The following is a 26,500-nucleotide window of genomic DNA, read 5'->3' as shown; positions in this document are numbered from 1 at the left end:
TGATGCTGCATTTGAAAGTAAAGTGTGAATGTTGACTGCTGGATGGCTGACGGCCGATTAAAGCATTGCCGCAGATTTAAATTAAACCGGGGAATTTTAAACATGAATGCAGCTGATTGGTCCTTTTTTTATGACGTCAGTATATATTTCCCGCGCTCTGAACATGCAAACAATACAAAATAAGTGAGGTTAGAATGCAACTAAAGAGTGCAATTCGGTGCAATTGCACTGCCGAATTAAATTATCAAATGAATTGAATATTTTATTATTGTTCTCGTCGTTGTTTGTGGTTCATCATCATGTTTTATCCTTATTGTTCGCGCACAGTTTTGTTTTTTTCGCTTTTTCCTCTGTAATTTCCATGTGCCAGTACAGTTCACCTTTTCACCATGTCCTGTGAAGGAGTCATAACACCTCCAATGACTCCTCCTAAAAGCCACCATTCTAATGATGATTCCTTCATGAAATCTGCAGAGGCCTTCTCCCGTAAGTAGATTCTTCAAAAATCATTTATCGGTTTCAACAAGCTCTTAACCTCCATCAATCCGAAGCCTTAGGTGCGTTGTCGAAGTAAATTTGTCCGATACTGTTTCGTTCTCCTGTGAACGAAATACAATTCAACTGCTCCATTGATCTCTTAAGATCGTTGAACTTTTGGTAGAAACGTTGGGCATTCTCATGTAGACACGCAAGTAATCGAACAATCCAAGTACAGTCAATCATTGTTGACTGTTCAGCATTGGATAATTTGGTCAGTGAACTGTTGCGAACAGTTTACTTTGACAATGCACCAATGCTGAGACTGAATTCCTTCATTTTAGATGCACTTTTGATGTACAGCAGAAAGTCATCACATACTGATCAACCCGCCCAGCATCATCAAATTTAATTGGATGTCTCTTCAAGTCCATCAATGCCTCAACCACAAGACCTTACTTGCTGGGCTGATGCGTTGAGGATTAAGCCACCGCTGACCTACTGGCAAAGCTTTAGAACCTGAAATCGATGCTGTACTTCCAGTCGGTTATTGGTAGCGTAGTGGAACCGGACAACCCTAAAACTTCAAATTCTCACATCATAGATCCATTGGTATATTTTCCCAAAATGCCCAACTAGATCTGACTGCACTTACTTGCTAGAAACGAATGTTTCACATGATGATGGCTGTGGACAATTTTCCTGTGTCAAATCTCTCAGCTAAGCGTTTTCGACCACAACATTTTTTTCCACAAGAAAAACTTTACAGGTAACTTGTGAAAATTTCAGAACTTGGTTGCTGACTCTTCTTGCAGAATTGCAACTGCAATTGTTGTCGTGACATTTCCTTTCAGGATCAATGCCCGCCACGAATTGGGAGGGGAGAGTTATAGCTTTCTGAACTATTCAAATGTTCCCTAATGTAGCCTATGACCCTGTTTTTACTGCACACCTGAACTCCTGTATGTATTGCAATCTTGACTTTGAATAATTTCATCCCAAGTATTTAAAATTGCCAATCGATGAAGACAATCTTTCAATGACTCTCAAACCTAGCACTGAAAGAATGCAAGGTTGGAGCCCTCCAAGGTATATCTGTCAGTTGAGAGGGCCGAAAAAGTGAAAACTTCTCAAATTTTTCTGTTAACTTCTCCATTCTAGTTTGCCTATTTGTTTCAGCTGAAATAAAAGACCAGGATGAGCAAGGGTTTGTTTGTCAAGGGAGAGTGGACCAAGATTACGCATCTTTAGCATCTTCACTCATCCAGAGCAAATCTGGTGATCTCAGTCTTTTTCTTCATGGTCTGAATGCTGCAGCTAAGCCTTCTGAACAGAACGCGGTTGTTAAAATACAACTGTTTGGACGGTGTTTTGATAGAGGCAGTGCTCTTATTGAGCGAACAGATTACTTATTCCAGAATGTCAGGTAATATAAAGCATTTATAAATTTAGACCAGCTAAGATTCATGCGTCAGAAGTTAAAATTGATTCTTCAGCTTAAGTCCTAAATTGGCCCACCTACCTTTAATCATACTTAACGCTCAAAACTTTGTCAAAAACAATTGTCATAACAGCTCCTTTAAACAGTATTAGGTGCTTCATTCATGGTTATATGGAGATGACATTGTAGCTTTTATCCATCCTAAATTGTATATCCTAATTTTTAAATTTCTTTTCTAGGAAAATACTTCTGGAATTAGACCGAACAGCCCATCCTCATAAATCTGCAGGAATTTTGAACCATGGTGAAGAAAGGTATCGGCGCTACCGCATCAAAGAGCGTAAATTCAGAATTACAACCAGTATAAAGAAAGTGCTGGATTATGCTGCCCTACGTAAAGAGATCATTGAATTCTGTTTGTATGTCCGAAATTACATTCTGCGGTAAGTGTGTTTGTTTTCTGCGCAGTCTTTGTCAATATTGGAATAAGGATATTACCAAAATTTCTACTTCTTATGCTCTTAAGAACTGAAGCACATTTTTTGAGGTGGAAGCTTAAGTCCAAGTGTCTTGATTGGAAATGTTACAAATTTCTCATCACAATATTAAGGAAAAATGATTAAATTATCCCTTGGAATTCTTACAGAATGTTCTTCGTGTAATTTAGAATATCTTCAAAAAATTTTAAAAATTACCATTCGTTCATTTTTTGGGTAAGGAAATAAATCAATATCTGATATTTACCGCATCAATTTTGAAAACCCATTGCAGCCAATCAAGTAGGTATTGAGGTCTGTCAATGGTTTTCGTTTGAAAGTTTTTTTCCAATTTTTCATAGGAGTGATTTTGTTAGGAATTAAATATACTTCATAATGGTACACTTCAAATGGTACAGAGCTAATTTTTTATCGTTTAATTGCAATGGTGTGAATCTCCAAACATTTTCCTTCATTTTTCCTTTCATTTTCATTCCTCATTTTATTTTTGCCTTGGCTACTAAAATTTCTTACAGCAATTGTAAGTAATGGTCACAAATGATTTTTAAAATATTAATCTCTGTCTCCTATTTTTTAAAATTCAAGTCAAACCTGTTCATAACAAACTCACTTTGTACAAAATCCAGTTTTTTTTGTCACTCTGAGACTGTTATCACTATGCATGTGTGTGTTATCTCAGGCATGTTTCAACATAATTCTGTATTTAAATAATTAAAATTGGCCACCTGAGGCTTTCTTTTACATGGGTTAGACTGTAACTAGTGACTAATGAAATTCAACTCAGTTCCTTTCTGTTTATTTTAATGAACAGGTATACTATGAAATTATGGATCCTTGAAAAAATGTTTTCTTTTACAGGCTTCATTGCTATGCCGAAGGGTCCGAAATAATCAGTGAATTGGTTTCTAGTCTTGTCAAACACATTTCTTCACTTCATCATATTTTAGATTTTCTCAGCCCGCATCCGGGATATGTTTTTGAAGGAGCCTCCTCAAAAAATACGGTAACATATTTTGGTATTGATAAAGTGAAGCTCCTCAAGAGTTTCTTTTTCCTTCTGTGAGAAGCTTACACATCTTTAAATTTTGTTGGGACTTAAAATTTTCACATGCGCTAAAATAATCTTGGTTGGCTGGTAGATACAGGTACATTTATTCAAAGGTGCTTTAAAAAACATTAAGTCAAAAACACTCTAAAAACAGGGTGTCTAGCATCAGGATTTAAGATCAGGATTTCTATCAGGATTGGAGGAAAAATCTGTCATAAAATCAGGATTTGAGAAAAGTCGGCCGTCTGCTTATTGTCCGTCAATTATCCGCTACCTGTCCGTCAATTTTTCTCTGCAAAAAATCAGGATCTGGAAAAATTATGAAATCGGGATTTAGCAGTTAAAAATCAGGATTTCCCAAAATGAAAAAAAAACTAGGCACCTTGAAAAATTTAGGGAGATCCAAAATGCCTAATCATTTAAAGTGAGTTATCTTTCAAAAAGTAGTATACCAGCATTTTCTACGCCCGTATAAAAATTCTTTGTATCTATGAAAAATTTTAATTTGTGCCTAAAGTTGATGTGAGGGAAACTCTTTGCAGAAGTATTTTTAATTGCAGTCTTGTGTAAAAATGATTTGATTCATTTATTCTTTTGCTTTTTACACATTTGGCCTCACAAAAACGTCATTTTCAGAATAAAGATACTTACATAAACATAATTTCATACAATTCGTCCTAGGGTAATTATTCAATGTTATTAATATTATTACAACTATATTCGTATACAATTCTTCTCATAATGAGAATTCACAATTCTTTATCTAAAAATTCATTGATTGAAATGTTTGAACTTAGCTAAACATGCTCTTTTCAACAGGATCTACTGAATGAACATCACTTATGTCATCTTCAGTTAGATTTGCAGTGGCTCTTAATCACAATTGTGTACGTTATTGTGATTGTGGAAGAAGAATTGCTAGCAAATGCACAAACAGAACAACCTCACCAGCATTCAAGTTCTCCCCAAATGGCTGCCTCTCCAAAGACATCAGAGATAAAAGATAATGAAGAAATCAGCTTGGAACTCCTAGATCGAATCATTGACCGTCTTTTAAGGGAACTAATTCAACTCTCTACTACTAAATTTAAAAACGTAAGAGTAGCTTTTATTGTAAAACTCGTAATCTTGATCTACAGGCTTAAAGATTCACTGATCAAACTAGGAAATGTAACAATGCTCCCATTGGTCGATGGTACCACGTAACGTTCACTTACAGAACCACCTTGAAATTTCTAAAGAAGCAGGATTGGTCAGGAATGCTAGGTTTTCACTTGTTTTACACCTAAAATATTGATGTAATGAAAGCTCAACTCAGCAGATTTAAGGCACCAAATAAACCAATCAGGCCGCTTAATCAGAAAGTCAGCTTCCTTGTGGCAATATTGTTGAAACAAAAGTCCAATTTTGTTTGTTTTCTTGTTTGCAATCTGGTCCAGTAGTTCATCTGCCGTTAATTGTCAGCTAAAATTGAATCAAAGCAACCCATTTAAGCTCAGGAGAGGACTCTTAGTCACCTCTTATCAGGCCTGAAAAACTCAAGTTCAGGAAATTTGTAGGAATCGTTCCCGCTACTCTTTTATCACTTAAAACCTCGACATCTGAAGACTCTCATCCATTTTACAAGACAAAGTAATTTTTAGTAAAAACTGTTTTATGTTTACAGATCAAGGATAGTCTATTGAGTGCGGCTCCATTTAGTTGTAGCTGCATTTTTCATCTATGGATTCTCCTGTACCCTGTCATAACAGTCGTGCATAAAAAGTTTAAAGTGAAGGTAAGTATTGTAGTTATATTTTCTGATACATGTGCATATTTGTATATCACAAGAATAATTTTTCGATTGCAAGGCAAGAATGTGAATGCATGGGATGAGATTCATTGAATGTATTTTGGAGCATTGAAAGGGACTCTTTGGATGCATATCATGGAGGGGGGAGGCACATCCACTTGTGGAAGCATGATATGCCATAAAGTAAAAAATAGTGTATTTTCTTCGGAAAATACACTATAAATTCTAATTAAGACCCTTTGGGTACAGGGAAAAGTTTTAATCTCATGGAGAAAGCATTCAGTGAATATGGCAGGAGCTCTCAGGAAATGAGATCAGATGTTTAGAATTCGAGAACTTTGTCAGCTTTCATGTAGAGACAGGGATAGGAAAATGTTTCGATTTCATGAGAAAAATATATCAAACGCAAGTGACGCATATGCCTCCCCAGAATGAAATTCATCGAATGCATTCGCTTCCATTGAACTGTGCATTGTGCGGGTCGGATGCTTGTTTCAATGAACTCCTTCTTTTGCTCTGCTTTGTCAATGGCATTGATGATGTTCAATACCATCATCGAAGGTCCCCTGTTCCATCACTGTATATTTTTAACCAGAATGAGTTTATCAAAAGGAAACCAACTCTTGTGGTTTACCTTAGAAATGTTACACCCACCTTTCACTATCTCATTCAAATACATGAGTGCTTGAGCTACTGAGTTTTGTCAACTCAGTTTTTCTCTGCTCTACTGTGTCCAATTTATCCTGAAAATTTTATTTTTGTCAAAATGTTGTGTACTTCTCATATCCCTGTATTGTACACCTCCAGTTAATGCATACAGTATTGTTTGCCTCTGTTTCAGTCTTTTTGGGACCGCATCAACGAAATATTCAACAGAATGTTGGAGTTGCACCGACCAAAGAGTGCTAATGAAGGCACTGTTTCAGCAGCCAATTTGAAGACTTTCAATGAGTCATCTTTACCTGTTTTAGATGAATGGATGAATTTCTATCCGTACATATTTTGGATGCTTCTCCATATCACCAAAGCACAGTATGCCTCCAATTTATCTGAATTTGTAAGTCAATTTTGCATGAAAAAAAATGATAAGTAATCTCAGATCACAATTATTTACGCTAGCTTTATTTACATCTATATTTTGCAAATATGCATCTGTTCAGCATTGGATAGTATCCTCTATCAGTAATAAAGCTGTAAAGAGTACAAAGTAGCTTGGCTTCCCGTCTTAAAGACAGGGAGATTAGTGCGTCCCTTAAGTTTGAATTTTGCATATTATAAGTAGGTCAACCCCTAGTTAGTTTTATCAAGTGTAGGGAAACATACTTTTCCTGGCAAAAATCTCAAAAAATTTACCTGCAGCCTAAGCAAATGGGAAGGTTCAAGGCTGTGATGAGTTTTTGCAGTTGTTGTATGAATCTATTTCTTTATGAAGTGCTGAGTCGTTGCTCTGGAAAATTTTGACTGCATTAATTTATTTTCAATAGAAAGCCCTAAGCAGTCATTTTAGGGTGTAGAAACTTTCCATTAGGACGCTCTTCTCGGCCAGTGATGAATATTGGCTGATGGAGGGTTGCCTAAAGTGATACCCCACAGGATTTCCCAAGTTACATGATGAACATTTCAATCCATTCACCCCATCGTCTACTGTTCAGCCATCCATAACAATTCTTTTTAGGGTAATGTAGGCTATTTATTTGTGTAAAAAACACTTTGCGCTGTGTGATTTGGTTATGTGCTTGAATTTTTATTTTCATTTTGGAGGCTGCTCTTCAAATTACACGATTATTTTCTGAGAGTGAGTCCCACCATTTTCTCCATTTATTGAGCCTCTATTCCTTTGAATTTGCGACTGAGTCAATGAAATGAAATGGTGTCAAGAGTCCCCCATGTAATTAGAATTTCTTCGTCACAAACTTAGATAGATGTTACTGCTCAGGATCTTGACACCCTTTCCGTAAGCACCATTCATTTTTCTCCAGAAGAAGTCAAAATGGGATATCCCAGAAGAAGAGATACGTGTAAAAATCCCAAAATGTTTCAGTTTTACATCGTTTATTACCCAGCTTTTTCCCTGCTTCAAGTTTTTTTTTCTATCGTGAATTCCACCATTTGAAGGCTCCTTTTTTCAAGCATACCTAAATCATGGTCTTTTCGAATGGTTGAATGTTTCTTGTGGTGCTTCTGTCGTAATTATCTGTAAATGTGTACAAATCTCACGTTTTTCAAATTAATATAATATTGAACAAAAATTGATTTCTCACTGATTCTTTTGCATTAAAATATTTTTGGAGTCTTGAAAGAATTTTGCCTTGTTTTCTCATTGCAATGAGCTCTTCACTTCTGAAATCTGAAAAAATCTGAGCTGAGCAGCACAATTTCTTATTGTCTGTGTTACAGAAAGTAGAAAGTAACTACCCACTTCTAGAGAAGATCTTAACGGGCTCTTTGGAGGAAGGAAATGTCAGGCCTTCTCAGCTAAGAGAGTGTCTAGCCATAGCAGAAATTTTAACCACTGAGTATTGGGAGCCAAATTCAAGCGCTGTTCTCATTTTGTGGGATTATTTTCACCGGACGATTGATCAAGGCATGTTCCTAATCCAAGGGGAACAGCTTCAAAATCAGTGGATACTCAGGTTAGTTACTCATGTTGCCACCCTTTTTTCTGTTTTTTTTTTTTTTTTTTATTTGATTTAAATGTATGTATAAACACAAGAATATAAATAAATAAAATAAACATTTGATTGACTAGAAAAAAGGGACCATTACCATAAAATTGTTCTGTGACTGTGAAAATATAACTAGAAATTTTCAATGCTCTATCAGGACTCATTCATCATGTATGTAATGCTAAAAACTAATTTATACTCCCCCCCCCCCACTCCTATGCACCTGAAACAAAAGTCCATACCTCCTAAAAAATGTGAAAAATTTCTCTAATCCCCTTCCTTCAAAGTGGGAACATTCCTAACAAATCTTAGGTTTTCCTCCATTTTTGTTTTATTTGAGAAAAAAAAACTAACAGAAGCGATGATTAGAGAAAATAGTAAAGACAAAATAAGTTGTCGAAACACTTTTTATCATGAATTTCTGATGAAAAATGTTGATCTTGACATACTGCTGATGCTGTTGCCAAGTGTTTGAGAATTCTTGCTAGCTCAAACCCATGTTGCCTCGGGTTCTACTTAATGTTTTATCAGTGAAGTCTTTTATTTTATTGGTATATCTATTGAATTTCCGAAATTGCGGGCTTTTTAGGGCCAACTTTTTATTTTCTTCTCACCTTTTATCGTTTCTTTTCAAGAAAAAGTGGTGAACGCAGAGTCAATAGAATACAGAACCGGGTACAGTAAATCTGCCTTTGCTCAAAAACCATTCGTCAAATTGTCCAATTTTTTGCTTTCCAGCAAGCTGAATCCATGTCCGCTCCATCATGGTTTGATTCTCTTCTCCTAGCGTGGATGGTTTCCAAAAAAAAAGAGCATAGTTTCATTAACTTATAAATCCACCTTTTTAATTCTAAGCCTCAAATTCAATTTTGATGAGACTCTCTACATGCAATGTTAAAGACATTCAAGAGCAAGTTCAATTTAGTAACATAAGAGATCTTTCTCCCTGGATATCTTAAACTTGAGTAGTCCTCTAGTGTTGTGCTGGTAACTTTTTCCAGTCTCAAATTATTAATCTTAATGTCTTTAATTTTTTCAGTGAAAGTGCTTTATCATTCCTGAATCAAATCCAAGCATTTATTGAACCTGGCTCATGTATAGATTCAGCCAAACTGACCATTTACAAGCAGTTTTTGCGTATTCTTGGTAAGATTGTGCTCTTTACATTATGAAAAATGAAAGCATTTTAAAATACTTTAATTTTTTGTCAAATATCCCTCATTCATCTATTTGTAAATAAATACATTTCTTTCTAAGTACAGCTCCATATTGGTGGCCAAAATGCGAAATCGCATACCTCCATTATAAGCTGTCACAAAGTGTCTGCTTCTGTTTTATTTTTTCGAATAGAAACAAGCCAATTAAATTATGTGATGGAATTGAACTGAAATCAAGTAATGTATCTACTTTTTCTCTGAAGAAAAAAAAATACATAATGGATTGAAATAAATTTGAATGGTAAACGGAACTTGCCAACTCATAACAAGGCTGTATGATCCTTTCCATATTCTGTGTCAATTGTCTTCTCACAAGTAATCTCACTGAACTTCAACCATTTTCCACTTTGCTCATCCAATGTAAATTGATAAGAAACTTTCATCTATTTTTAGCCGCCCATCTGAGAAGGTGTAAAGATACTCCTCGTGTTTGGAATCAAATCAAAAGTCGAATTTTCTCCAAGTTCTCAGCAAGGAAAATTAGTAACCTCACTGAACCAGGGTTGATGAATTTCTTTGCATTATTTCTCACTTTAGCTATCGCAGGAGATGCTGAAGAAGTGGTAAGTACAATAAATGAGTTACCAATAATTGTCATAATTCCAGGATAGTTTTAATGCCTCAAGCTCTCAGAGTGCATAAGTTGCATTTTCTTTTCCCAATAAAATTATCCCTGGAGATTTTGAAAAAGTATTTAGGTATCAGCGTTTTCAGTCTTCAGAACTTTTTACCCGAGACAAGGTTTTTTTTTACATGGAAGTCTGCCTTACAAATTCTAATTCCCCTTTTGTTTTAAAAGTTTTTCATTTTGTAGTGTGGATACTATACTGCTTCCTTTTCTTAAGAATCGTATGTTCATCGTATATGGTCCATTGTCTAGACAGGAGATTCCCCATTCCATTACTCCCAAATGATCAAGAAATGAATTTTTGAAACTTTTATGGGACTTAACTGGTAGCAGTGTATCAGTTCTGTTGGGAGCTTGATTCCATAGATCCTGTCCCTCACCTTGGGATACCGGGGTAGATAGTACAACACCCAAAACATGATTTTATCAAGAATTAGTTCAGCGTGTTTTTTTCTTTAATTCTTTTCAGTGCAAGGTCACCAGTAGCCTAATTGGAGAGGTAGAAATTGACAGAAGAATGACTAACAGGAGGAAAGTTTTATGGAAAGGGTATCTGGCGATGGCATTGTTGACCCTAGAAAAGCAGAAGAAAGTAGACTCATTGGTCGGGCCAATGATTCAAATGATCAATGCAGACCTAGCTGTCACCGATAGTGAAAGGATGCTGTCTATTTTCTTTGAGGCATTTCAAGAAATGCTCATTGCGCCTTGTGGTCTACAATTTGGCCAGCTATCATTCATCGGTAGGATTTTTTCATATGTTCCTTTATTTTTTTTTTTGTTTACTCAAAGAAACGGACTCCCTCTGTTGTTTCTTGGTTTCTCCCAAGCCTGATCTCTTCCTAAGGTGATTGGATGAACGCCATATTTTGTGTCAAAACGACATGCAATATATCGCATTGATTGTTTCTATTTACAGCTACTCGTCATTTGTCTCGAATTTTGAGATTGCAATTCTGTCGTCAGGAGACTAAAAAATTCACCCTTCAATTTTGATAAACAAATACATTGTAATATAGGCTTGGTTTTTTTAGAGAGAAAATATCGCATTCGAGTGCAGTTTTGATATCAGTATCAAGTGCAATATTTTTCCTATAAAAAAAACGCGCCTTTATTACTTTGAATTTGTTTGTCAAAATTTGTGAATGAATTCTTCAGTCTCCTGACGACAGAATTGCCATCTCAAAATTCGAGAGAAATGACAAGTAGCTGAAAAATGGAACTAATCGATGCTACGTATCACATGCCGTTCTGACCCAAAATATGGCGTCTATCGAATCATCTATGATAAATTAAAGTTTTCTCAGATCATGGCAAGTGAATCTTCAAAAATTTGAAAAGAGTAGATAAACTCTTTTCTTTTTTTCATAGAAACTTGTTTCTCTTGTCTCTATTTTTATTTTTAGGTGTAAAAAACTAAAAGAAGTTATAAGGTAAAATTATGTGTTTTTAATTAATTTTCAGATGCATGGGTTGAAAAATGCATTACGTCTTCTTCAGAGGTTGAGAAAAACAACCTGTTGAGCATTTGCTTTTCTGTTCTTTGCTTTTTGAATGCTGAGTTGTCTAAAGGCGTTTTCAAAATTGATTCTGGTGAGTATTTCTTCAATTAATTAAATTAAAACTATCATCCTCCCAAATGTTATGCCTAGTAGGTGTATTGGGTTTTCCCATCCATTTTGTGTATCTTATCTGTTTGTTGCGTTCATACCTGGGTCCATGTTTATTACAATCAATGAGATTAGAATTTTATTTTATAACATTTCAAAGAAGAAAACACCTCTTTCAGACAAAGTAATTGGGTACCATTTCAAAGACTTTTTTTGGAGAAAAATTTGATTTTGACCTTGAACATTGCTAATTACCGTTAGCTTTAATCATTTCAAAGTAAAACAAGAATAAATACTAACTGTAAGAGATGTATTGGATAACTGAACTGGATACATGTATGAGGAGTAAAAAGGGTAGCACTCAGCCTAGAGAACAGCTGATCGATTAACATTGTTGTCAACACCCTGAAACTAAAAATGAATGGATAAGGAACAGTTTTGCGATGTTTGTGTTAAACTTAGACATTGAATCATGTAGACTGTGCATCCTGTGCAACGGAAGGCGTTTCAACTTTTAAATTTTTGCATGGTGCGCCGACTGATGAGTGCAGAGCGCCGACCTTGCATCGCTGAGTTCGTGTGTTCCAACCGCGCATATCTGAGCATGCGCAGTAGCAGCCCCAGTGAATTGTTGTCAGAATGTGAGACTTTTTTTCTCAATTGGTAATTAATTGGGAAAAGTGGAACCTTGCAATTCAGCTGTACAAATATATGCTCTACAACCTATGACATTTGGAATTTTGTTTAAAAATGTACTCAAAACGAGTTATTCGCAAAAAACCGAGCGCGCTTGGGACACATGCTCTTTCCCTCTCCTCGCCCATTCATGGAGTTCCGCAAAATTTGTAACGCTTTGCCTGCATAAAACCGAGCCAGATGCATAATTCAATGTCTTTGGTGTGAAATGAGAAAAATATAAATCCAACCGTGTTAGTCCTTTAGATTCTTTTTCCTCCTTTGAAACCTGAATTTGAAGGAATTTTTAGTTTTTGTTAAAGATAAACTGGACTTCATTTTGAGCTGAAGAACCGCTGTTTCTGGCTCACCCATAAAAGCAGCTATCTGCGAAAGGAAACTAATAAGACGCATACCATTTCTAAAATAAGGCAGAAGAACGTGCAAAAATGTAGTTAAATCTATTCTCAATTTGGAGCTGCGCTAAACATCATACACAAAAAGAAGAAAGAACACAGGGCCTTTCAATACTAAGAAATGTAAATTCTGTTTGTGACTATGATTCCTTCCACTTTGTAGAATTTTTGCTCTCATGAAAATTTTTAGTAATATTCTTTGTTTTATTTTCTATAGGAGAAGCAAAAAAAGATGTTTGGCAGTTGCAAGTGAAACTTTGGTCTCATTTGATTCCGCACTTGAAGCAACTGAGCTGTAGACCATATAGTGAAATTACTCCTCAAATCGCTGGTGAATTATTAGCTGCTTTCATCAATTTTAGTCTAATGATTGGCCTGAATGAAGTTCGAACAGAGAAAGTCAAAGCCCTTTTCAAGCATTTATTGTGCTCAGAGAGTGTTCAAATTGGGTGAGTTTACAAGTATTAATTTTTCATTACATTAGTTTTATGTTTTTATTTTTTAGGCTTATGTTTATGGTTTTATGTTTTATTATTTTTTGGTCTCATTTATGGAGATAAAAAATGTGTTGAAGCAAAGACTTGTTTTTACAACATTCTAGCAAAAAATTGCACGTCCTAGAATAGTCCGCTTGACAGTGTTCAGATGAAGTTACCTGCACTACGTTTCCGCCCTCTTACCAACAGTATGGACAAAGGTAAAATTGGGCGAGTATCTCTCCTTTCATCGAGAAATACGGGCCGGAGGGCTACAGCAAGAATGGGCCTGTTGCAAACTTTTGCTAGAGCAGAATGAAGAGTTGTTTCCTATAGGTAATGCCTCCAAAATCACGATGAGCGCATCGGCAAAGTCTGAAATGCACTTATAACTTCACAATCTGCGTAAGAAATTTGCGTTATTTTGAGCTTCCGCTTCAAAAACGATACTACTGCACAGGTGAACATTTTGTTAGAGGAGTCGCTCCATCGTCGGCAATATTCATCATGGCCGACGCTTGCGCAGTTCCTCGCGTAATTCGAGGAGAGTTCAAGGTCAATTAAGGCGGGCGAGGAAAATATGAACGTAAACACGCCGATTGTTATATGGTTTAATCCTGTTCAAGTGTTATCTCGTCCCATCACACGTGTTTTGGCGGACTGGCGTCGGCCATGATGAGTATTGTCGCCAATGAACGACTCCTCTAACAAAATGTTCACCTGTACCGTAGTATCGTTTTCGAAGCGGGAAGCTCAAAAAACCGCAAATTTCTTACGCAGATTGTGAAGTTATGAGTGCATTTCAGACTTTGCCGATGCGCTCATCGTGATTTTTGAGGCATTATCTGTAGGAAACAACTCTTAGTTTTGCTCTAGCAAAAGTTTGCAACAGGCCCATTAGCAATCTTCCTCGATTGGCAACTTAGAGCACAGGATGAGAAGCAGAAAAATTATCGGACCATTCAGGGCCGTTTGATTCTTTGCGAGATTGTTTGCAATTGAAAATTTCTCTGAAAACTTACCTTGCTGTAAGGAAAATTAATATAATATATATCAACTTAAAATCCCTGCCATTGACGAAGGCTTAAAGCTCTTTGGGCAATGAAATCAGTGTTTTTTTATTTTTTGTTTTTACTTCAGTGCTTATTTCATGTTTACCGATTTCTAGTTGTTCATTTTCTTTGCAGTGTCATGAAAGGTTATTTGAAAGAGCTGATTAAGCACGATAATGCCCTGAGGACTCTGAACACCCCTCAAATATTTGTCCAGGTTTTTGTTTTTACACATTCTCACTCCTTTTTTTTCCCATTCTATTTACTCCATTTGGACTCTCAGCCTAATGGAAGATTCATCTGTTCTAAAGAGGATCTTTTATTCACCTGACCTTCCTTCACAATTAAGAGCAAGGTCTAGACAACTGAAATTTTAAGTCACCTAAAACTGAACTGAAGGTGTTTTGTGGCACCATTGCTGTTTAAAATAACAATTATTAGGGCCAACCAAGATCATGTAGAATCAATGCCATGAATTGTTATACCTCTCTTTCACAAAATTGGCCAAGGCCCAATGTATTTGGGAGGTTGCACATGCACAATGGGTTTTATTTTAGCTGGATCATTCTTTTCCAAGTAAGCAAAATTATGCCTAAAAGGAATAAAGTATGATATTTTCCGTGATTTTGCCAAGCAAACACTTTGAAACCTCCATGCACTCTCAAACTCAGTGAAATTAAAGCTTAAGGTATTAATTTGATTACAAATTTATCGAATAAATAAAAAAAATCATCACAAATTAGACGATTCAACTGAAAAATGCTTTATGCAGGGTCTACACAAACCCATGTTTTAAAACAATTACAAAACTGAAACCTGCCAGCGTTGTTGAGTATTTTAGATACTTTCTGATAATCGTAATGCAAATTAGATTTTATCCCTGTTTTTATTTTGTAGTTACATGTTTGAGGAGGACTTTAAATCATGCTTAAAGCGACTTTTGAGATCAGAGGTTCTTTTTCATCTGAAGTCTTTGTGAAAATGACAAGTTTTTTATAGTTTAAAACTGCATAATTGTTTTTTCAGGCATGGCTCAAGTGTTCTTTTTTACATGAAGAAAGGGTATCCACAGAGCTCTCTGATGTAGCTGAATATATTCGGCTGCATCTCCCAAACAACCGACTCTTCCGAAGCTTGACTCTCTCCAAAGGAGATATTTTCATCGATTTCATCAAAGCACTTCGGTCGGAGTTCAACCTTTGTGCGGTAATACACTTGTAAATTTTTTGGAAAATCGTTTGTATAGTCATCAAGACCTCACAAATTTCAAAAGCTGTGGAGCATGCAACACTATATGTAAACTTTTCCTAGTGTTGCTTTTGCTTCAGAAAGGATTGTATGAATGTCAATACTGGGGAAAGTATCGATTCTCAGTATCCATATTGGTATCAATACTAAGCATCGATGCCGGCATCGAGCATCAAACTGAAGTATCGATGCCTTTGAGGTATTGACACTATTGATACTAATTCTAAATTATGCTGTAATTCAGAATGGGCAAATGCCCGTCAGCCGTTTGATTCCATTAGGGCCCCCTCAACAGCACCAAAATGGTTAAGCCTCGGCCGTGTTTGGCCTTCTTCATAGCCAAATCAGATTAAGTATTGATACTATCGATACTGGGGTCTGAAGATCGATACCACATGGTATCAATATCATTAAGTATAGGTGCCAAGTATCGATGAGTATCTATACTTTGGAAGTATCAGTTAAGTATGGACAACCCTAAATGTTTGACAATTTGTTATTTTCTGGACAAAGGAATGTAACTCCATTCCAAGGTTGCAAAATTGACTTTAACAGTTCAGTGTTTAGAAGAATGTGCTTGTGCAATTTTTATTCAAAATTTTTCTGATTTTTACATGAGATCAGAAGAAAAATCAGTGAAATTTCCAGTTGGAATTGCCCAGGATTCTCCTGGTAAAACTGGAATTTGCGAGAGGAAATTTGACAACATCGAAATTTAGTTACGTTCTTTTGTGAAAGAAGCGACAAAATGAACAGTTGGATTATTCTGTTTCAAAGATGATAAAAAAAAAAGTAAACAAAATTCTGGGTAAATGACTCATAAAAGAGAAACAAGGCTTTCATAGCGTAAGTAGCGCGTACAGCAATCTTCAACTGTGACAAAATAATGACACTGATGAGTCACCCTTTGAATAGTTTGCCTGTGAGCATTGAGTTAAATTTTTCTTATCTTCTCTTCCATTTCTTTCAACTGCACTTGTTGCGCATAAGAATTGACTTGTCTAAACTGAGACACACAAGTGAAAGAGAAGTTGTCCGAGAATCTCCTTAGCATTTTCTCGTTAGTGAAAATAAAAATTGCCACTGGTGGTAACCATCTATTGTTAGGAATGTATTGTGAGAAGACAATGACCTTCAGCTCGAATTTTACTGCATTAATCTCTCAGATACCCTTTATGTGTAATCTGTAACGATTATTTAAGGCCAATATCATATATTATGAAACAGTCCAAGTCAAGTATGCCAGCAGTTGCAACACAAAAGACATAAATAAGTCCACTGCGAGACAGTTCAAGGTGATCCTCTGGCTACTTGCTTGACAATTCTTCTTGCTGAAGTTATAATCCTTGTCAGTAAGTTGTTCTTTAAACATTTCACTCGTGCGGTAACTGCATGATAAATCTCTCACACTAATTCCAATTTTTCTTCCTTTCTTTCCAGTTTATTTAAATAATTTTTTGTTTTTTTAATCAGGATCCTCTAGAAAGAAAGAAGTTCTGTAATGAAGCAGCCTTCTACTTCGGAAATTTGGAAAAATGGTCATCTCAGGTTTTGAAAAATTTAACCTCTCAAAACGAAGTGCTCCGCATCCACGAGAGAGCTGGGTTCTTAGTCTCAGAAGCAGGTGCTATCTTCTATGCTCAGGTTAGACTTACAAGAATATAGCTCTTAGTAAAACACACCAATAGATGGACTTTATAAAAATGCCTATTCGTGCAGAAAAATCAATATAGATCTGTCTTTTCTCGAATAAGACCATTAGAACAATTCATTCTAATTTGAAATATTGAAAGATAAAGTTATACCACCCTGATCAATCTTGTCTGTGGAACAAGGTCAATATGGACCAACATGGCTTTGGGCTAGATTGAACAGTTAACAATGATTCACATATTGAAATATCCCATTGATCTTTTGTACTTCGTTAAATTTTTTGCTGATTTTTCTGTTGTTTGTTTGATTCATTAAAATCCATTGTACAGTCTACATGTAAATCTCTAGGACAAAACTTCAATATTTACAGTCTCATATGATCATATATTTGCCTTTTTTGTATCTAATCATTCACATTTTTTGAAAACGTATTTTCTTAGGAAGTATTATTCTGATTTTGCATTCTTTATCTCAGTCAGGGACCAAAACCTTGCTTCATCGACTTCTGGAAATTTTTTTACTGCCCCCACAAGTGCGTGACCCAGCTTACGATCTTCACCCATTTGTTGCGAAGGGACTGCATCATAATTTGAATCTGTTCATTCAAGGATTGGTAAGACTAGGTGAGCTATTTCATGGTTTTTTGTTAGAAAGCAAATTCAAATAATGTAACTTGAGAAGACAAAGAGGAAGAGAGTGTCAACCAAAAGTATGTTTCTTCTATTGTAAAGAACTTCAAAGAAAAGTTTGACATAGATCACAATAAAATCTCTTCAGCCGAACATCAATTCTTTTTCAGAGCAAATAGAATAAGGACTAGCACTCTAAAAATATGGGTACAAGTGTGTGTGAGACTCTACAAGAATGAATTTTAATCTGCCTATTTTGGCTCTAAGTAAAGACAAAAAGATGTGTTGGCCCACCAATATGTCAAATGGCTCAATTCTAAAGTAGTCAGATAGATCTAGATATCTTTGGTGAGATTCGTTGCTTTGTACATTTCATGCATCTGGTAGAAAACAGTTTGGCAGGTATCTAGGCACCTGGTAAAGTACGCATTAAATAAGCTGGAAAATTTTAGAACAAGCCAGAAGATCTGGCGTTTTGCTGTGTTTTTGTTTACTTTCAATGCTAAATCAAAGATGGCAGATCTTCTGTCGCAGTCTAAAATTGTTCAAAATGAATTGATGTGGGCTCTCAGGGGATGCTGCAAACGGAGGCATAATGGAACTAGAACTTACACTCATATTGATTAGGAATGCCAATGTAATTGCCAATTGGACAGTAGCAAAGGAATGAAGTGATCAGAGCTCAGAAAGACTGAAAGAAGATAGAAATAATGAGGCTCCATTTACGAAGGCAAAGCTTCTTCAAGAATAAATTAAGCAGGGAAATGGCCTCGATAAATTTTTCGTTGTTTCTGTGGTTTGTCTCCAAAACATACAATCTATTTCTAATCTAATTTGGTTCTAAATCTATAATTTACCTTTTAGACGGTTAAGTGTCGATTCTGCGGATCATCCTCTGGTTGTCTATTCCAAGTTCGTAAACTTTAAGTTTAGTTGAAATTTTCTGCATACTTCTGCTCATTGTATAGTGTTCTTTCCATTTGTACAGGTGCCCCTAACGACTTGTACCTATTTAGTGCAATCAAGGACTCTCTGAGCTTATTGATGCCACGTTTAATACGAAAATCAGGTGCATTGAACGACACGTGTACCACGTTTTCACTCCTGAAATGTTTCACGGAATGCTTAAATAATGTTGCTCCACAAGAGGACTGCTGTATCATCATATTTCAAATTGTTGTTGAAAGACTCATAAAGAAACGATGTCGTAAAAACGAGCCTAATCACACACTTCAAGTAAGTTTTTCGTACTTTTAGATGCCTGCATAAGTATTTTGATCTGTATGGGGTATGGGTATCAAAAAGAACATTATTCCAAAGGAAATTTGAAATATTCTGTAATATTTAAAATTACTAACAAAATAAATCCTCAAAAAGTGGAATAAGTTTTTTCGGTAATTTGTCACTGTCTCTCTAAAGTTTAGCCGTTTTCTCTACTAAAAATCATTTCACCAATTACTTGCATTTCCTATAAAATGCTATTCACCATTAATAATGCTCTTGAGACAATTACAATTTTATCTGTTTATAAAAATGTAAGAGTTTTTGGTACAATTTGGAAGGAGAGCAACGGATGCATCCTCTAGTAAACTCCAATCTCAGCGGACAAATCTTGGTATGCTTGAATCTTCAAAACCCAAGCTTGATCACATTTTTTTTCTTTTCTTCCCCAGGAAAGATGTTTTGGGGTAATTTCATATCAGAAAATTGTGTTTTTGTGCCAAGTTGCTCCTATTTGAAAACAATTCACCCGATAACATCTCTCTCGTGAACTTGCATTTACTCGTTAAGTTTTCGTGTGATGCTGTGATGGAAGATTCTAAATTTCATAACTCAATTTATCTTTGAACAGAGGAAGACCAAAATTTGAACCTCGCAGCAGTCTCTCTCTGGAGTCTCTATCTACCAGTCAGTACTCTGGAGCTTGAAGGACTTTGAAAGCAGTAAAAAAAAATTAAAAATATTACCAAATCATCTGTGATTCTTATTTATGAGACAAAGGTCTAATCTCCCATTTCTGATTAGAATTAACATAATGATGAAACTTTCTAGACTAAGAGTCCAAGATTGTGGCAAAAAGGGCGGGGGGAGTAAGCTCTTCACTTTGAAGGAATCCGATTTGGAAGGTATTTTGGAGACAAAATAAAAATTTAGAAGAATGGATATTGTTAATGGCTTCTTATGCTCTCTTTAATTCCTTCTCTAGGAATTTCCAAACATTTTCAGCTGAAACATGTTACCAGATGTCATCTTGAAAAACCTATAAAACATAGTGTTAATCTTCAATTTTTTGTGCAGGCTATAGCATTTATCGCAGATGTGGCCTCCATCAACAGGAATCGGGCTCATACAGTACAGTGCATTATTGACTGTTGTCTTGAGTCTATTGCGAGCGTTGCCATGTTCTATGACAAAGGAGACCCCTGCCAAAAAAACGCAGAGCGCTTGATCAATGGGATTCTCACTATCCATATCGTCTCAACTGATCCCAATATAAGGTTAATGCTTTATCCTACAATTACTTATGCAAGAATCTGGTTTGCCCATAGAGGAACCATCCTTAAAAAATGGAAAAAAAAGAAGTATGACTCTATGAATACTAGGTAGCTGTTTAACAACCTAATAGTGTTCAACAAGCACTTTCAATTGACCAAATTTATCTGCACTCCAGAGGCATTATTAGTACCTTTAGATAGCTAGTTATATTAACTGAAATGACAGTCAATATGCTTTGAATTACATGCTATTTTCCATCTAAAAACTTACAATGCCATTTCATAATTCTTGTTTACTTTATTTCAGGTTGAGCGCCATGAATTTATTCTCCAAGCTTTGCAGAGACCACTTAGCTTTCTACAGTCTCAAGCTGTTCGATCTGTTCGCAATGATCGCTGGTAGAGTGCCCACATTGCTCAATCACTTCCTTCCGCAACTCATTCAACATGTTGAAACAGTTGAGAAAAAACGAGGTGTCACTTATGATAGCTCTCTCAGGTAGGAGTTTAACGCATGAATGTCTAAATGAAATGGGTAACCATAAAAATTACTGAGCAGGAAATTCTCCTTTTGTATGGTATCCAGTGAGGCCATAAGAATTTGATCCAACTCCTCCGCCATGGTAGAAGTGGTGACAGGCCGTTGACAAAATCTCAAAAGACAAAATCACAGATAAACTTGAGATGGACCTCCATAAGTTGTGGGTCAAGTTACCTTGGCCGCGTAAAAAATGAGTGAGGAAAATAAAAAGTCTTTATTCTTTTATCAAAATTACATGGTTCTTGCCGCCTTAGAAAGTGCTTGATTTTGAAGTTTTTTCAAGTGCTTGACTTTTTGGGTGGCGCTTGAAAAGTGCTTGAATTTCAGTACTTACTTTAGTAAGCGGTAAATGTTCATGGCTAAGAAGTAACAAAGCATTTGACGTCAAACAGATTGTTTGGAAAGTTGTAAATTTTTTCTCTCAGACTCCAAGTTCTGGCAATGACAGCAAAGCTTACCGTTTCAGTAAACTTTGAAGGGAAAAACAAAAACAAAAAAAACCAAACAAAACAACATTATCATAATTGAAAATCGCAAAAGAAGAATAAAACTGTGAGGTGGATTTGGAGAAACCCACTTTTTTAGAAATCTTTGAACCCAATTTTAATTTTCATAGCATGAACAATGATGGTATTTCAAAACTTTTTTCAGATTTTCTCTACCTATCTGAATTAAAGAGAAATTGAATAGATAAATTACCCCTCTGGACAACCCTTGTCTTTTCTCTTTACAATTTTCGGACGAGTTCCAGAATGAAAATGACACCTAAGTCAACATTTTCTTGAAGGAAAATTTAGCTTGTTTTCTCTTCGGAAATAAATATTTTGTGCTTGCAAATAATGTATAGCTAATTTTTTTCCGGTTTTTTTTTCTTTAAATAATTTTTACCCTATTATTTTTGTTTTCAGAGATAAAGGAATCAAACGTATTGAGCAAATTTTATCAGGTGGCTAAAACAAGTTTTGATGGCATGAAAACCGTCATTATGTTACCATGGCAAATTGTTGCAATTACTACAATTTTTTACCTCGCTATTTGGTAAGTCTTAAAGTTTTTTATATCGCCAAGACATAATTTCTACAGACGGGAAAAGCACCCAAAAACTAATGCTAAGCTGTGGAAATTTTGCTGTTGCATTAATTGTATGCTGCAGATTCGATGTGAACATTTTCAAAACTAAGAACCAAAAGAAGCTCCACCAGCCTACATTTATTTAAGCATTCATCAAGGCGTCCTGTGCAAGCCTGACTGCCACATCTTACGCTAAGAGTATAGACTAGATTGAGGATGAGAGTTTCATTCGCTGTGTTGTTGCACGCACACTTAAAAGGAAAGACGTCATAAGGCTGAGGACCTATGTATTGCCTCAGTAAACCCCATGAAGTATCAATTCTTATATTTCTTAGCTCTTTATTTCTTTTAATCTTGCTGTCTCAACTTTTAAAACATTATCAACTTTTTTCTGGAGAATTGTTTTTCTTTCTTTTTCCAGATGATCATTAAAGCTTGGGTAGTATTTTACAACTCTTGCGGTATTTCCCACTGGATACACCTGCAACTTTCATTGTGGTAAATTCTCATAGCAGCGTAAGGAGTAATTACTTAACTCTAATGTAATGCTTGAATGTTAGTAGAAAAGATAACATCATTTTGTTGGAGCAAACAAATCAAGTTACCTAGCCATTTATGTTGGTTTTCAAGTACAAATTAAGTGTAACGCTAACTTATGTTAAAAGGTTCTGATTTCCTAGGAATTTTTTAGTCACCTGGAACCTTTAATGATTTGTCTTCAATTAGTCTCAAAATCTCTAGTAATATTTTGTGCTTGTGCTCAAAATGCGAAGCACATGCGAGAATGTTAGGAAATTGTTTGAAGCTTTTAGAATACTCACATTTGATTTTGTATTGGGCCATTTTTTTCAATTTTCAAAGCAATGTTGCGATTTATTTCTGATGGTGTCAGAGACAAATGATAAATCAAGTGAGAAGAAAGAGCTTGATGCAAAAACGGCTTTTTTCGCCCCCCCTCTGGAAGTTCTTCAGACTTTGTCTATCAATTACTCATACTTGAGCGCTTCTTTTCCCAAATTTTCAGACCCCCAAAAAATTTTGGAGGCGATCTAGGGGGGGTGGAAGTCAAAACCTGTGAACCTCGATATCTCTTGAACAAAGAAAGATATCGAGGTCCGGTTCGGACGAAAAATCGTCTAAAATTGCATACTTTAAGATTCTAAAGGTTGAAATCCCGATATCAGATTTTTAAGTCAACATATGTGCTTTTTTCCAGTTTTTAGGTCTAGAACATTTCTTTTAAACAAAAAATTTACAAAGATCTCAATTTTTTATTTGAACCAAAACCAGTTTTTTAAATTGTTCGTCTTTTTCCGCATCCAACGAGTGGTCCATTAAGCTGGGGAACCAAACGGTTCCGGAGTTATGATCGATTGAAGTTTCCGCTCAACGCGCGCCAACCGATTTTCGCGCGCAAAAAAGTCGGATTTGACTGTTATTAGATCAGATTGAATGTTCAAACTGAGCAAAATGCTTTATTAGGGACTCTTGAGGGTCGCTGAGTTCAGAAATTACAGATACTTCCAAATAATTTACGTTTTTAAAATTACAGCTCCGCAGCGCTATTTTAGAGGCCCATTGAGCGCCGACCGGCCGCTCAGTGGTCCTGTCCGAAGCTGCAATTTTAAAAACGTGAATTTTTTGGAAGTATCTGTAATTTCTGAACTCAGCGACCCTCAAGAGTCCCTAATAAAGCATTTTGCTCAGTTTGAACATTCAATCTGATCTAATAACAGTCAAATCCGACTTTTTTGCGCGCGAAAATCGGTTGGCGCGCGTTGAGCGGAAACTTCAATCGATCATAACTCCGGAACCGTTTGGTTCCCCAGCTTAATGGACCACCCGTTGGATGCGAAAAAAGACGAACAATTTAAAAAACTGGTTTTGGTTCAAATAAAAAATTGAGATCTTTGTAAATTTTTTGTTTAAAAGAAATGTTCTAGACCTAAAAACTGGAAAAAAGCACTTATGTTGACTTAAAAATCTGATATCGGGATTTCGACCTTTAGAATCTTAAAGTATGCAATTTTAGACGATTTTTCGTCCAAACCGGACCTCGATATCTTTCTTTGTTCAAGAGATATCGAGGTTCACAGGTTTTGACTTCCACCCCCCCTAGATCGCCTCCAAAATTTTTTGGGGGTCTGAAAATTTGGGAAAAGAAGCGCTCAAGTATGAGTAATTGATAGACAAAGTCTGAAGAACTTCCAGAGGGGGGGCGAAAAAAGCCGTTTTTGCATCAAGCTCTTTCTCGATCACTGATGTCAACCAAGCTCTGCAGTCATACTAGAAGAAGCTGGAAAAAGTAGGAGCCGCAAAAGGTTGGGAGAATTCGGGGGCCTAGGGTTTTTAACTGACCATGCAACAAATAATGATCCTGAAATATCTGGAACAATAACTTGAACAACTAATTTAGAATAATAGCTTTCAGAGGAGTTATTGGGATTCTCTGAGAAACTAGTCTTCGACGTTGATAGCTCTTGTTCTCATTTCATTGCTGATGCTTGAAATAGGATTTCAGGAGGTGATACTGCGTGATTTTAAAGTTTGGCTCGTAGTTGTAATGTTGATAGTTCTTCAGATAAAGCATGCTGAATAAGTCTTCTATTATGAGAATTCTTGGCCTGTTCAAATCATTTGAAGACTGACTTTCTTTGATTTATTTCTGGTGATTGTTTTATCGTTCCAACCAGGGACCAAAGTGCCAGAAAATCGGATGATTTGTCATGTTTTAGGTGTCGTTCGTTGCGTCAGACATTTGATCTGTCTAGTTTTTGTGTGACTAAGGAACCTTGTTCCTCAAGTATAACAGATGGGGTCCATTGCTTTTGTTTTTTGGTTTCCACAAGATCATTTTCACCAGGTTCCTTTATTTCTGTTTTTTTGTAAACAGATTAGCTGTCTCCTAGTTCTTTAATGTTTTTTTTTTTTATTCATATGAATGGCCACACATCTAAAAGCATAGGAACAGGACAAAAACAGAAAACTTTAAAACACATTTTACCAAATATATTTTATTGTCAAAAACTGTAGTACCTAAGTATAGCTATAGTACCTTCACTTTTCAATTTTACAAACATTTCACTTCTAAGTAATATTGCAAAAAATTTCACATTTAATTTTACAATTTACTAAAATTTCACTTGTAATTTTACATTCAATTTTACAACAAAGTAACCTTTAAGCATACAAAATATCTTTCACCAAGTGTACTAGAATAAAGTTGTTTTGGCGTAGGCAGATTGGTTCGACCAGGATGACTTGACGAAATTGCACTGACGATGTACAAAGACTATTATTCAGTTGATACGAAAGGACACAGGATTGAATTGACTGATTGACTGACGGACTTGATGGTAACCAAAAATAGGCCTTCGAGCAGGCGACGCGGCGCGAAGGTGCGAGTCACAATTCATCGGTAAAATAGTTTTAAAAAATGTTGAAATAATCGAGAAGGAACAAAGGCTAAAAATTTTATAGAAACATTATGACAAATTTAAAAACCGCGCACCTGACACCATGTTAAGTTGGTGGGAACGGACGGCAAGAAGAGACGAGACGATTCAGGTGGACGCCATGCCAGTAGTATATTGAAGGGGCCGCTTCCACAGAGCCTGGGCGGCTAGGCGCACATAGTTGCCATATTGACAGTGCTAAGGAATATGAGTGCTCTCCAAGCTGGGGTTGCGTTTCCCTGTTTTGACGCTCTGAAGGGTATCGCTTGTTGTATAGTTGTTTGTATACGGTGCATCCTTTGTAATTTGCTGTGTGGGGTCCTTCGCAGAGGACACAAGTTGCTTTCTCAGTTCTAGGCCTAGGGCAGTCTTCACTTTTGTGATCACTGTCACATTTGACGCACCTAGGGCTAAATTTACAGTACTTACGGGTATGCCCTGTTTAGTGTGGGTAATATCTGAATAAGTGAACACTCGGTTAAAACGATATTCATATTTATTATAAAATAAAAAGGGAATGAACACGACACGGCTCCAACGTCTTTTGAACTTTTCCCAATTCTCTTTAATATTATCATTGATTTCCAGTGGTTCTGGCTTTGTAAGAAATTCCATTGTACCGTCCGAACAATGATTACCTTGCAATTAGTGAAGGTTGATAACGACACAGATTATCATGAACTTAGAAGAAATTGACCCATGTGCAATTGAGAAATTAAAATTCGAACTTAATCGATATACTAAAAGTCATTTTTGAACTTAATCGATACAATAAAATTGAACATTTTTAGCGAAATTACATGTCTTGCACCTCCGTATTTTTTGCTGCGCTTCGTTGATCACCCGTTTACATCCTCGTCGCCATGTTTAGTGTGGGTAATATCTGAATAAGTGAACACTCGGTTAAAACGATATTCATATTTATTATAAAATAAAAAGGGAATGAACACGACATGGTAACACTGGTATCACGACATGATGATCGGCTGACGCCATGACGATTGTGGTCACCTGACCCTCTGAGGGCAGTGTTGCCAACCTGTGCTGGGTAACCAACCCAGGCTATCCAAAACCTCCCCGTTTTCAATTTCTATTTTTTGTGGTCACCTGACCCTCTGAGGGCAGTGTTGCCAACCTGTGCTGGGTAACCAACCCAGGCTATCCAACATGCCCGTAATTTTGGCAGTTGCCACATTATGGGATTATCTGTTTCTGCTGAGGTGGCTCAACTTTGATGGTCATTGAACACAGGTATCTAAGGTCGTAGATTTTTTTATTGTCTGGGTTTGGCTCCAGATCAACAATGAAAACCGGAGTGGGGACTTTCTCGGTGATGACATTTTCATCGCCGTTGTCAATTGTTTTAGTCTTTAGGCATTGGAGGACTTTGCGGACCTGAAAGCCCTCTTCTTG

General features: G+C 36.2%; 1 protein-coding gene across 1 annotated transcript; it reads left to right on the top strand.

The window, feature by feature from the left end:
- The first annotated feature begins 183 nt into the window (after nt 1-183).
- On the top strand, nt 184-25,819 carry LOC109032855 (protein MMS22-like). The gene is made up of 22 exons (XM_019045164.2): nt 184-486; nt 1,657-1,903; nt 2,158-2,361; nt 3,274-3,418; nt 4,283-4,558; nt 5,130-5,240; nt 6,097-6,312; nt 7,653-7,888; nt 8,961-9,067; nt 9,532-9,701; nt 10,236-10,509; nt 11,231-11,359; nt 12,685-12,916; nt 14,131-14,212; nt 15,022-15,201; nt 16,717-16,887; nt 17,372-17,519; nt 18,514-18,761; nt 19,824-20,023; nt 20,328-20,519; nt 21,470-21,599; nt 22,054-25,819. The coding sequence occupies exons 1-21, from the start codon at nt 390-392 to the stop codon at nt 21,513-21,515; spliced, it is 3,711 nt and encodes a 1,236-aa protein (XP_018900709.2). The 5' UTR covers nt 184-389; the 3' UTR covers nt 21,516-21,599; nt 22,054-25,819.
- Nucleotides 25,820-26,500: the final 681 nt, after the last annotated feature.

Source organism: Bemisia tabaci, chromosome 4 (genome assembly GCF_918797505.1).
Source record: "Bemisia tabaci chromosome 4, PGI_BMITA_v3".
Lineage (NCBI taxonomy): Eukaryota > Metazoa > Arthropoda > Insecta > Hemiptera > Aleyrodidae > Bemisia > Bemisia tabaci.
The sequence above is the reverse complement of the archived record's forward strand: the minus strand, read 5'-3'. Positions and strand labels throughout refer to the sequence as shown.

Bases quoted from the DNA above. Each gene is read 5' to 3' on its own strand.
- LOC109032855 (XM_019045164.2), top strand. From the start codon at position 390: ATGTCCTGTGAAGGAGTCATAACACCTCCAATGACTCCTCCTAAAAGC. The intron at 1,904-2,157 runs GTAATATAAAGC...TTTCTTTTCTAG, and splicing joins TACTTATTCCAGAATGTCAG to GAAAATACTTCTGGAATTAG. The intron at 17,520-18,513 runs GTGAGCTATTTC...CCATTTGTACAG, and splicing joins TCAAGGATTGGTAAGACTAG to GTGCCCCTAACGACTTGTAC.